Source organism: Barbus barbus (assembly GCF_936440315.1).
Source record: "Barbus barbus genome assembly, chromosome: 16".
In the NCBI taxonomy this organism is placed as follows: Eukaryota; Metazoa; Chordata; class Actinopteri; order Cypriniformes; family Cyprinidae; genus Barbus; species Barbus barbus.
Window position 1 is genome coordinate 19,633,718 of NC_136744.1, and position 12,153 is coordinate 19,645,870.

At 36.7% G+C, this 12,153-nt stretch overlaps 1 protein-coding gene across 1 annotated transcript in view; it reads left to right on the forward strand.

Annotated features, from left to right (window-relative positions):
* LOC306882755 (FERM and PDZ domain-containing protein 2-like) overlaps positions 1–10,383 on the forward strand; it is a gene marked incomplete at its 5' end in the record, with an annotated part of 30,535 nt that extends 20,152 nt beyond the window's left edge. The window contains 12 exons of the mRNA XM_079437620.1: positions 240–304; positions 1,258–1,419; positions 1,500–1,674; positions 2,625–2,710; positions 3,012–3,085; positions 3,577–3,725; positions 3,851–3,996; positions 4,202–4,292; positions 7,151–7,485; positions 8,426–8,641; positions 8,794–8,856; positions 9,052–10,383. Coding sequence (XP_079293746.1) covers positions 240–304; positions 1,258–1,419; positions 1,500–1,674; positions 2,625–2,710; positions 3,012–3,085; positions 3,577–3,725; positions 3,851–3,996; positions 4,202–4,292; positions 7,151–7,485; positions 8,426–8,641; positions 8,794–8,856; positions 9,052–9,147 — 1,658 coding nt within the window. The 3' untranslated portion in view covers positions 9,148–10,383. The remainder of the gene's footprint in view (positions 1–239; positions 305–1,257; positions 1,420–1,499; positions 1,675–2,624; positions 2,711–3,011; positions 3,086–3,576; positions 3,726–3,850; positions 3,997–4,201; positions 4,293–7,150; positions 7,486–8,425; positions 8,642–8,793; positions 8,857–9,051) is intronic.
* Positions 10,384–12,153: the final 1,770 nt, after the last annotated feature.

Sequence of the window (12,153 nt, forward strand, 5' to 3'; positions counted from 1 at the left end):
TTTTAAATTACTGTGAACTTGGTTCTCATTTAGCAGGAAGAATAGGATGTGATGTGATGCTTGGATTGATTTTGCCTTCATTAACTGTAACTTTGACATTTGTTGAATGAGTTTGATGATGCATTCAGTGTAAATGGTCCTGCTTAGTTACAGAACTGCATCTCAAATTTCTTTAGATATGGTTGTAGAATTTTTTTGCTGTTGTTGACACAAAATCTTTCTCTTTTTTTCTGTTACAGTTAAACCTGTCGCTGACAGTGCCATGCAATTCAGGAAAAGGCTGTCTGTCACATCAGAGCAGGAGGTAATTGTCCCTTGGCCTTCTTTTAGGCTGATGACATAGATAACAGAGCAAGAGTCATGTTACAGCCTATGTCATTCACCTCTAAATACCTTTGTAATCATCAGCAGCACTATTAATTCATTAATATTACACTATTCAAACAGCAATCATTCTACAAAATGGGAGTAGATGCTTGTTCAGACAGGACTTGCATGTCTGCACCTGTGTCCATATGCACTAATTGTCACTCTGTCTTTCTTCATTTAGCGATTGGTGACATTTACTCATTTACTGTCCACAATATAGTTAACAAGTTAGTAGTTTTGAATACACTATATTCTTGAATGTATTAAATGCATCTGTAGCTTATGTGAATAAAGCACACGTCATGATGGATCAAATTTTCTTTAAAATCTATGCATTAATCTTTAAAAAGATGGATTAAATTGATCAAAAGAGACATTACAGACATTTACAGTGTTACACAAGATTTCTATAGATCAAACAAATGTAAACATTCTTTTCATCAAAGAATTTTGAAAAAGATATCACAGTTTCCACAAAAATATTAAGCAACGCAACTGTTTTCAACATAGATAATGCTAAAAGATTCCTGAGCATGAAATCAGCATATTATAATGATTTCTGAAGGATCATGTGACACTGAAGGCTATAGAAATGGCAGAAATAAATTATTAAATAAATAAATTCTTATAGTATTTCACAAAGAATGCAGACTTGGTAATACTTCTTTTAAAAACAATAAAAAAAATCTTGCCCCAAACTTTGGAACACTAGTTTAGTCTAGTACTAAATATTGACCCATCTTATCTGAGCAAATGGATCTCTTGAAAAATGACAGTGTGAATAGTCCTAATGATTGGATTTGAGAGCAAAATTGTATTTGTGTGCAGTGTTAATAAGGCCTTAGTGTTTTGTTTGGCTAAATGTTCCTGTTCCTCTCTTTTCTGTAGAGCTGTATCCTCCAGGTGGAGTTCACCAAGCCTGAGAAAGGTGGGCTAGGCTTTGCCCTGGTGGGCGGGGCCAATGGGAGCACACTGAGAGTGAAGGATATTTGTTGTGGGGGTGTGGCCGAGCAGGACGGTCGTCTTCGAGTGGGTGACATTCTTTTGGAGGTAAGTGTAAATGATTCACTCAGTGATTTTTCATTGATAAACCATATAAGAGCTGTACCAGACCTGTGTATGTTGTGCAGGTGAATGGCATCATTGTATCAGGACTGAGCCACGGTAAAGTTGTGGATATTTTGCGGAAGGCGGAGGGCACGGTTCAGCTTACGGTATGTAGGGACATCCTGCCCATGTCAGCCTGCTCTGGTTCCAGCTCCCCTGCTGAGGCCTCTCAGGAATTCAACACATCAAATTCTGCAGGTCAGCAAGCCTGATACACGTACGCCCCGCTCTGTGGCTCCCTCTGCATTATCTCTCATCTGTTATGTTAGAGTGGCTGCATCATCATCACTCAACATTTATCATTCAACTAAAAAAAATATCTAACTTATAGCTAATATAAAGGCCAGTTAATACCAATAGCATTCTTAATGATTAATAACGTTTTTATCCTTTTTTTTAATCAGTTCCTTTTTTCACAATAGTAACTTAATATTGAGTAAAAATTATGTAAAATACACTACCATTCATAAGTTGATTCGTAAGATTTCTATTTCAAATAAATGCTGTTCTTTTTAGATAAGCAGTTTTCAACAGTGATAATAAGAATTTTTTCTTGAGCACCAGATCAGCGTATTAAAGTGATTTCTGAAAGATCATATGACATGAAGACTGGAGTAATGGCTGCTGAAAATTCGGCTTTGCCATCACAGGAATAAATTATATTTTAAAATATAAAAAAAAAGAAGAAAAAAATACTTTTAAATTGTAATAAAATTTCACAATATAACATTGTATAACATAACATAACAAAAAAAATATTATTTGTCATTATATTATATATATTGCAGGATGTCAATCTAACACATTTAGTGTGATTTAATTATGATTATATATTTTTTAAATGTGATAAAAAAATAATAATATTTTCATTTTGATATATGCAATTCATTTGATTAGTTCACTTAATTTATTACTCTATAGTGGTATTCATTCTGTGTGATTTTTTTTTTTTTTTTTTTTACATCATATTTAAAAGGATCGATTTTACTCTTAATTGCCATTATATTGGTCACTCTTTCTAGACATCTACGTCAACACAACCTTAAAAAGCTATATTGTTCAAACACTAGTACTGACACTTGTTAGAAACTGAGATATTGGTTCCATTGTTTTAATTGCCGTCTCCTGCTGTAATACTTAATTTGCAGATATTACAGTTCGAACAGAAACACAGGCAGATCATGTGTCTTTCCAGACCTCAGAATGTCCTGGTCTTGGAGGGGAATGTGAGCAGGTATAATTTTTTTTTTCCTTTTAGATTGAACTTGTATATTACAGCACTGAGATGACGACTTTCTCCAGTGAATTGAAAGCCCTTCCCAGAACAGATTAGTAGACAAAGAGCTATCTAATAAGTGACAAATTCCAGCACCTGGAAAGGTTCACCATGAAATTAATTAGCACCGCCTCCAGTTTCTCTGAGAGGAAACCGCTGAAACTCAGATGGCAGTAAGGGTGTCCCGAGCAGAGTTAACTCATCACCTGTCTCCTCTTTCTTTCTCTTTCTCCTTTTTCTGTCTATCTCTTGCCTGTAGGAAAGTCGAAACTGTACACCTACCTGTCAGAGGTGTTGTCCATCTCTGGGAGTAACAGACATGCTACAGGAAAGGTGAGTGTCACTGAATTCCCATATTTTTTCTCACATTTTTGTTGGTGCTGCTGCTATATTACATTTGGCTTCAAGAGTGCTGCAAGTGTATTGTACAGTATGAGACCTCAAAGTTTGTTCTGAATTGACTAAAACCCCAAAAAAGTGTCAGTTTATTCATAAGTCTGCAACATGTTGTGGCTGCTCATAAACCAGGTCATAAGGACTGAATTTCATTGCGCTTTTGTTTTGTTTGTTTGTTCAAAAGGAATCGCCACAGGGAGGCACTAAAGAGTCATTAATGAAATACAGGCCCAATAATCACAGCTTTGGCTTCTAGTTAGGCTGGCCTGCACGCCACACTTGTTATAGTACGTAGCACTTGCAATTAGCAGCTTTTTTACATTTTAGGTGGAAAAATCGCAGGAAAATCAGCCTTGCATGATAACAGGTCCCGGAACGTAGCAATGTGGTCAAGGTCTCTGCTCATTCCTGCCCCGTACCCCCTTCAGGACAGACCCCCAGAGGCAGCATCTAGAAAAATCTGGCATGAAAACAGAGCATAGCCAGTCAGACGGCTGGAGCAGCGATGAAGAAGAGGATGGTGATGATGACGACAATGCTTCTCAGCCATCGCTTCCCGAGACTGTTCCTAATACAGGTAAATTAAATTACATTATTTTCAGATCTCATATTTTTCACCATCTAAGTAATGTAATTCTAAAGTATTCTAGACATCTTGTGTAGATCCTGAAATCACCTGAAAAGGACTTTTATTACATTAAGGTCGACCAATTGTGTCAGAAGAGGAGCTTGTTAGGTTTGCAGTGATATCTCCGTCTAAGAATGGGCAGTACTCTGGCTCCAGGGTCAAAGCTCTCATCCAGGCCCTTGAACAGTTAGAAAAGCAAGATTTGATCAAAGAGTTTATGGTAAGTTCCTGTTGTTGACATCAATACAAACAACTATATTGCTTATTGATACAAGCAGACTCATCCATGCACATTTATTTTCCTGTAGTTCGTTTCTCTCTTTAATACTAATATAGTGTCTGCAATGCACATTAAAGTATTTTATTTAAAGAATGATAATTCAAGTGTGCTGATGAGAGAACATGTATGACTCTTTTTTAAATAGGCTTTAGAGCATTTGAAACCTTCAGACAACTGCCTGGTTGGAAAAGCACCTGAAAACCGGGAGAAAAACAGATACAGAGATATCCTGCCCTGTAAGTTCCTCTGCTTCTCCCATAATCCACCACAAACCCAGCTTTAGTTAGAATTTTTATTGCCGTTTTACAGTTTGTAAGCCTCAGTTCTCATAAAACAGATTTTTGGGTGTACATTTTCACACCATTTTGCAACCATATGGACCACACACTGTACATTGCCAGGAAACTCTAATTTCTTAGAATAAAAAAAAAATGGATGCAGATTTTACAGTGAAATGGTAAAAATCACTGTAAATAAAATAATATCCATATTTTCCTGCACTGTTCACAGGATATACTGTACATACAATAGTAGTTGCATGACTTATTAGATTGAAATGAATCTGAGTCTCCAACTTAACCTTCTATTTATTACAAAATTTTAATATATTATTTATTACATTTAAATAATTTGTCTCACTACTAATGAGAAATACTGGATTAACTATTGCAGAGCAAAGAACATTTGTTCAGTTTTAGACAACAGCGAATGTGAGGAGAGGACTGACTCCTGTATACATTTACCTGTAAACAGTGGAACACATGACACGGCAATTAAATGAAATGTAACCAATCCCTGGTTATTTACTCCCAGGTCTCTACCAGTGCCGGGTATTAGATTACATTGCCAGTGTAGACGTCTATTTGACACTGCATTTCACACTCTATCCACCACCTCTTTGCGGCTTTCCGGACCTCCTCACCCATGTGGTGCCATTTTCACACTGCAGCCACAGTTATCCTGTTAGTACTGATTCAGTTTTTGCTGGTGTGAAGTGTAAGCAGGTCAGAGGCTACATGAGACGTTGTTTGCCCTCAGTTTAAAACAAAACACAGAAGGCTGCAAATGTAAAGTCAAACAGGAGATGTATGACTCATAGATCTGCTTTCACTGTTAATGGGAAACATCCATTCATGTGCGGGGTCAGAACGAGTATGCAGAGAGCAGGCGGTAGTTGTATTGAAGAGAGGGAGTCTCTGTACAGAATAGGCACAATACGGCGCTTCATGTGCTGGCGGGAGGCAGACTGGCCCTAGCCTGGCCCGGAGTGTTTGTTTATTATCACGGCAGCTCACTGGGCTTCTGTTCCCCGAATAAAGCGCCCGGGATTGAAAAGTGTGAGGCCCCTGGGACTTAACCACTGTTATTGCTGGAGGCAGTTCAAGGGCCGCAACCTTCTCCAGGAAGCCTGATGCCACCCATTGTGGAGGCCGCTCCGCACGAATTTACCTACTCCCAGTGACATACGCTTCCTCTCACATATGCCCCCCTTGTTTATCTCCTTCACTCTGTTTAATTTTTCAGCCCTTTTCCTCTTCCGAGCTGTTGAACATGTTTTCGCAAGCAGCCCCCTTTAAAGTGTTATAACAGCAATCCCTTCAGCACTCACTATATATCGCTTACTGATTTTTGATTAACATGACAAAACAAGCTATTAACAAATAAGACCTACCTAAAATTAGCAAAAACTCTCATACAAATTTTTTTGTTGTTGTTGACAAAATATCAGAAGTTACTTAAATATTTAAAACTTACCAGAGCCTGACTGATATGGAAAGATGATGTTAAAAGGAAGATAAAAAAAATATTATATTATATTATTTTATGTATTTGTATACGTTTACACTAATGTTCAGAAGTTTGGGGTCATAAGATTTTTTTATATATTTAAAAATACATTAAAACAGTAATATAAATATTATTGCAATTAAAAATTATTGTTTTATAGTATAATTTTTTTTTTTAATGTAATTTATTCCTGTGATGGCAAAGCTGACTTTTCTAAAGCTATTACTCCAGTCTTCAGTGTCTTAATACTTTTGGCTGCTTAATATTTTTGTGGAAACTGTGATTTTATTTTTTATAGAATAGAAAGTGAAAAATAATAGCATTAATATGAAATTGAATGTTTTTGTAATGATGTAAAAGTCTTCCCTGTCAATTTTGATTAGTTCAATGTATTAAATTCTTCTTAAAAAACAAATCTGACCCCAAAATGTTAAACAATATTGGTTGTCTGCTTTTCTAAGTTTGAAGTAATAATTTTCTTAAGTAATGTTATTATTTTTACTGAAATAAACAGAAAAATCAAACAATGTGCTTTTTTGTGATTTTAGTTACAAAAAAAATTGTTGATTTAATTTCAGAGTATAAATGTTGCAATTTAAAAAATGCCAGGTAAAGTTTCAAGTATCAGTGGGCTACACAAACCAACACACTACCATGAGAATACTCTAAAATATTCTTCTCACCGTTTTCCCCTGTGTTCACTCCTCCAGGCTTTCCAGCCAGCATGACCTTGAGAGCTTGTTTCATTTATTTTGAGCTATTTGTTGTACCTCGGCACAATTTGTTCCTCCTCTATGGGGAAACCAAAAACACTGCATTCTTGGTTTGCAGATTAATAACACTGTTGGCTACCGAAGCCAACAACAGCAATCACCTCATTAAAGGAATGCTGAGGCCTCGTATAAATCTCCTACCTGCGTTTCAAATAAAAATTTGTTTGTGGTTTGGGAAACATACATTTGAAAGTAAATACACATGTGTTTTGTTTGTTTGCTTATGCATGAATTTTAAATGAATCTGAAAAGAGAAAAACTGTATACCTTCTGGTTTTTATAATGAGCACTCGATGCTTTAGTTGCCCTGTGGGAATTGAGCCGTCATAAAGAGTTTAACTGATGTTTTCTTATCTTATATTATGGCCAAATAACATGCATGCTTGTTTAAGATCAAATGTACTAAAATCTTGGCTGAGGAACATATATTTATCATTACAGCAGAAGAAATTGCTCAGTTTTTCAAACTGTGTATGAAGATTAATTGATCACAATCTACACTCCCTGTTTATCTCAACTGTTTGAACAATCAGATGATAAGACGCGTGTTCCTGTCGGAGAGAAAGAGGGCTACATCAATGCCAGCTATATTCGTATGAAGGTGGGCACGGAGGAGCTCTTCTACATCTCCGCTCAGGGCCCTTTGCCTGGCACTCAGGATAACTTCTGGCAGATGGTGTGGGAGAACAAGTCTGATGTTATCGCCATGATGACTCAGGAGGTGGAACGTGGCCGGGTAAAATGCCACAAGTACTGGCCCGAGAAGCTCGATGTTCCCAAAGAAACCAGCCGTTACCATCTCCACCTGGATAACTACCAGATGCTTGGCTATTTCCACATTAAGGTCATCAAGATGGTGGAAAAAGAGGTTAGGAGCATGTACCTGATGGAAATGTTCTTATTGTAACCTTTTCAGTTTAAAAGCCACCTTTTAAACATCACAGTCAGACTATGTTTTCAACATCCCTAAAGGAATAGTTCACCCAAAAATAACAACATTTTCAGACAATTTACTCACCCTCAGGCCATCCAAGATGTAGATGGGTTTCTTTATTGGAACAGATTTGGAGAAATGTAGCATAACCTCTCTTGCTCACCAGTGGATCCTCTGCAGTGAATGGGTGCCGTCAGAATGATAGTTCAAACAGCTGATAAAAACTTCACAGTAATCCACAAGTATTCGATTCCAGTCCATCAGTTAACATCTTGTGACGTGAAAAGCTGTGTTTGTAATAAATTCCTCAAGACGTTTTTAATTTCAAAATGTTGCTTAAAAATTATTTTCTCCAAAATAGTGTTTTCTCTGAAGAAGTTGTCTCGTTTGAATCAGGTGAGAAATATGCACAGATCAAGAACCATTCACAAGTGGGAAAAAAAGGGACAACGGGGAAGGACTTTTTCATATGGGGAAGTGTTGTTATGTGTTATTGGCCAGTATTTTGGCCAGAAGTGATGGTTTAAGTTAAAAAACCTTAATGATGGATTTGTTTCTTGTAAACGCACAGCTTTTTGCTTCACAAGACATGAATTGATGGACTGGAGTTATGTGGATTACTTATGGATTTTGTGATGTTTCTATCAGCTATTTGAACTCTGATGGCAGAATTAATCTTTGAAAATGTTTTATTTTTAAATTTAACATGTTTTAATAATGTTTCAATATTTTTATTGGAAACAAGACAAAAATACTGATTAAACATCGTTTTCGCAGTGTATCTTCAAAATGTCCTATCTCCCAAAATCTCAATTATTGATTTGTTATACAGCTTTGTATTCAAAACTCATTATTGAATTGTGCACCTTTCCAGAGTGGAGACATTCACTTTGTGAAGCATCTAAAGTTCACCACATGGCCTGACCATGGCACGCCACACTCCTCCGAGCAACTGGTACGCTTCATGCGCTACATGAGGGCTGTTCACGCTAAAGGGGCGATCGTAGTCCACTGCAGTGCAGGCATTGGCCGATCTGGAGTTCTCATCTGCACTGACGTCATCCTGAGTCTCATTGAGAAAGACCTAAGTGTGAGTTTTTTAAACAAGTATAGCAATACTTAAAGCAATAGGTCACCCAAAAGTGCAAATTTGTGTTTATAAGTAATGGCAGAATTCTCATTTAAATACACAGTGTAACATTACGAGCAGCTGAATGTATGTACTTCTGTTTGCTGCCATAGATTAACGTAAGTGGCATAGTAAAGGAGATGAGACTCCAGCGGCACGGCATGATTCAGACCAGGGTGAGTATATCAGGACATGCTTCCTTCGGGTGAATAAATAAATCAATGATTGGAAATTGACTAGTGCACATCATTTCTCAGCCACTGTTTGTTTGTTTGCTTATTCATTATTTTTGCATTATCCGTCTTCTCAAAATACAGTACAGTCATATAAATCCTTTGGACAGGTTTTGCCATTGTTTTCTCTGATTTCAGGAACAATACCTCTTTTGTTACAAAGTCTGGCTGGAAGTGTTACAAAGCATCTCACTACTTCATGATCACCACTGGCAAACTAAAACCTCTTCATGAACAAATCCTTACAGTCCTTAAAACAAGTGTTTCCTCAGAAAGGCAACAATATATGTGTTTTTGAGTGGCAGGCATGGTGATGTGTTGATTGTGTGTCTGATATAGTACGACCACTTCTATTACTCGAAAATTGAATATATCATTGGAAATATGGTAGATATTTTCATTAACTGTGCAATGTCCTTGTGTGATCTGATATATATTTTTGTACCATTTTGGCTTAAAAACACTGATTTCATAGCCTTTTTGGACTCTTAGTCATTTTGCCTTGAACACATTTTTTAAATACAAAAGTTATGCATATTAATTATTAATTAAAATTAATTTAACTTATTTTGTTCAGACGTATGTCCAATTACGTGATTTTCTTATAGTATTGCACAGGTTTGATTTTGACAGTATTGCAGCATCTGATTTTAGTAGCTGCGAGAGAGGCCATCTTCATTTAAAAAAATGCTTTTTACACTCTCAGAAGAACCAGCTGCTAGACAGATACTTTTAGCAAAGTGCCTTTTAATTTCTCTATTTGGGCAGTTTACCGTTTACCATCTTTCTTTATCTGCACTCTTCTTGATTAAAACAAGCTGTTTTACCTCTTAGTTGACATTAGGTCAGAGCAAGAGGAATTAACCCAAAGAAATAGGATTGATGCTATGAGATTACAAACCACAGCCTTCTTATCTGTAGGTATAGCTTATGAGTGTCTGCCAGCAGGCATAATCACTTGGAAACCAGGATTTGACTTTGGACAGCAGAGCATGTATCTGCTTACACATGTAATGAAGAAAGAACGCTTGCAGTAAACCATCTGAAGACATCGGTCTCACAATATTAAACTACAAATGTGTGATTGGGTTGGAAATGCTAATGGACCAATATTCTGTGATGCTGTGGTACTTCTCACTGTTTAGCTTGATGCAAAGCAACAGCACAATAATTTTCAGCACACTAATGTCTTAAGAGTTATGTTTATTATACTGTAGACTATCCGAGCACATCAGAGCTTTTAAAATGGTTAAATCGTCCCATTTCATCTATAGTCGTATTTATTTGCATTAATTTTCCACAGGCTGTGTGAAAAGGTGATCAAACTATTATATTGCTGTATTACATTATAAATTATTAATCTTGTACTTTAATGGAAAGCTGAAATTATAAGCTATAGTTATGAGATGTATCAGAAATGTATTGCTCTTCCTATACCCATTTTTACAAATAAAAACACTATATAATTATATTTCATGTGTCTTAAACTATAATTTATCATATTCAAAACATCATATTCAGGTTGGAAACTTAGAACCATGTTTTTCGCAGACATAATCCATGCTAAAATAACCATGCACTGCGGTGGACCACGCACTACTTTCAATGGCACCGCAACACTGCTTAACCGTCAATGGGGCATAAGCAGATAGTACGAAAGTGTACAAATGAGATGGTACCAATTCATATGAATTAGCCACCAATTGACCAAAATGTCAAATAGTTGTGAACTGCACTAACAATCCGATTACAGAAATAATCACTCTTATGAGCCAGAATCAGGATCGGAAAATGTTAAATTCCAATACATTTTCTATTCATACCTGTAGCCAATTTAATAACAAAGAACTACAGTGGCATATTGAATCCTATGAAGTATGTCAGCACATCTCAGCCTTTTTTCCTGCACTTGATCTGTACACATCCTGAGGTTTCCAGATGTCATTGCGGCCATTCTGTGGATGATAAATTTTAGTAGGAGAAACAAAAACAGAGACTTTTCAGCCAAAGCCATGTCACACGTGGCAGAGTGTTCCCACTCTGCTTTTACTGCAGAGTAAATACCGCCTCTCACATGGGCTCCTGTGACAGCATGGAAAGCCTTTTGACCTCACAAAAGAGGAGGAAAGCCTTCAAAGCCAAACATTTGTGCGAAAACACAATTAGCAAGTTTGCATGTTCCAGGCCTTGTTGGTATTGTGAACTATATAGCAGCCGTCGCTTGAGCTGTCTTTAACTTTTGGTAAAGTGCTAAACCACAAATGAGTGGTAATTTCACATCAGGAGGGATGTTCCCTATTATTATTAATTGAACACTCACTCTTTGCTGAGAAGCTACTTTTTTGTGTTGGAAATGAAACACTCTTCCCCTTGCTGATGTGATTTTGCGATAATAAGGACCCATCTGGATTTCATTATTGCTTCTGTTTTCTTCATGTTCTCCAAATGTTTTCAATTAGTAAAGACCAACAATGCCACTGTTGCCTCATAGTAGACATAATGTGTTGGTGGAATGAAATCCCTGACATTAATTGTATTATTTTGTAGTTTTTGGCAATCCTATATTATATATCTTTATTTATTATTTTGGTTTGTGCAAATACTGCAGCATTTTTTTTAATCTACAGTGTGACTATAAAATAGCTATTCTGTGAAACTCCATTTATTGACAATAGCAACCCGCTGACATGAAGCAATTCCTTTTAATGAGGTCTGATTTAGTGCACTTGCAGAAGGAAACTGGTGGAGGATGTGGTTGGTATCTGACATAATCCAGTCACTGATGATGCAACTGAAACCAAATTTGGTTTCAAATGTGCGTAAATTTGAACATACTTTAAGACTTAATATAAGCCCTAACCGAGCTCTTCTTTCAGTTTTATAACACGTCCAGAGCCGCTGCTATTGTCACTGAGATGGAGAGTTCAAGAAGACAGTGACTTTCATTTCTGCGTAAAGCTCTAGAGTGGGTGTATCGTCGTGGTAAAGTCATTTGGAACTGTGGAGAAAGCCAGTGATTTATAAGAGTTGTGGAAAGTGTGGAAATGATCTCACAGCCACCTTGTAAATCCACCAACTCTTGGGTTCACAGTACAGTGTAGACATAACTTTCTTGTAACAAATGTAAAAATAGCACACAATGTATTACAGAACTAACTTGTCAATGTTCTCCTAAAGCGGTTCCACAGAATTACATTGAAAATGTTGATAATGCAAATAGAAATCACAAATCAAAGCACC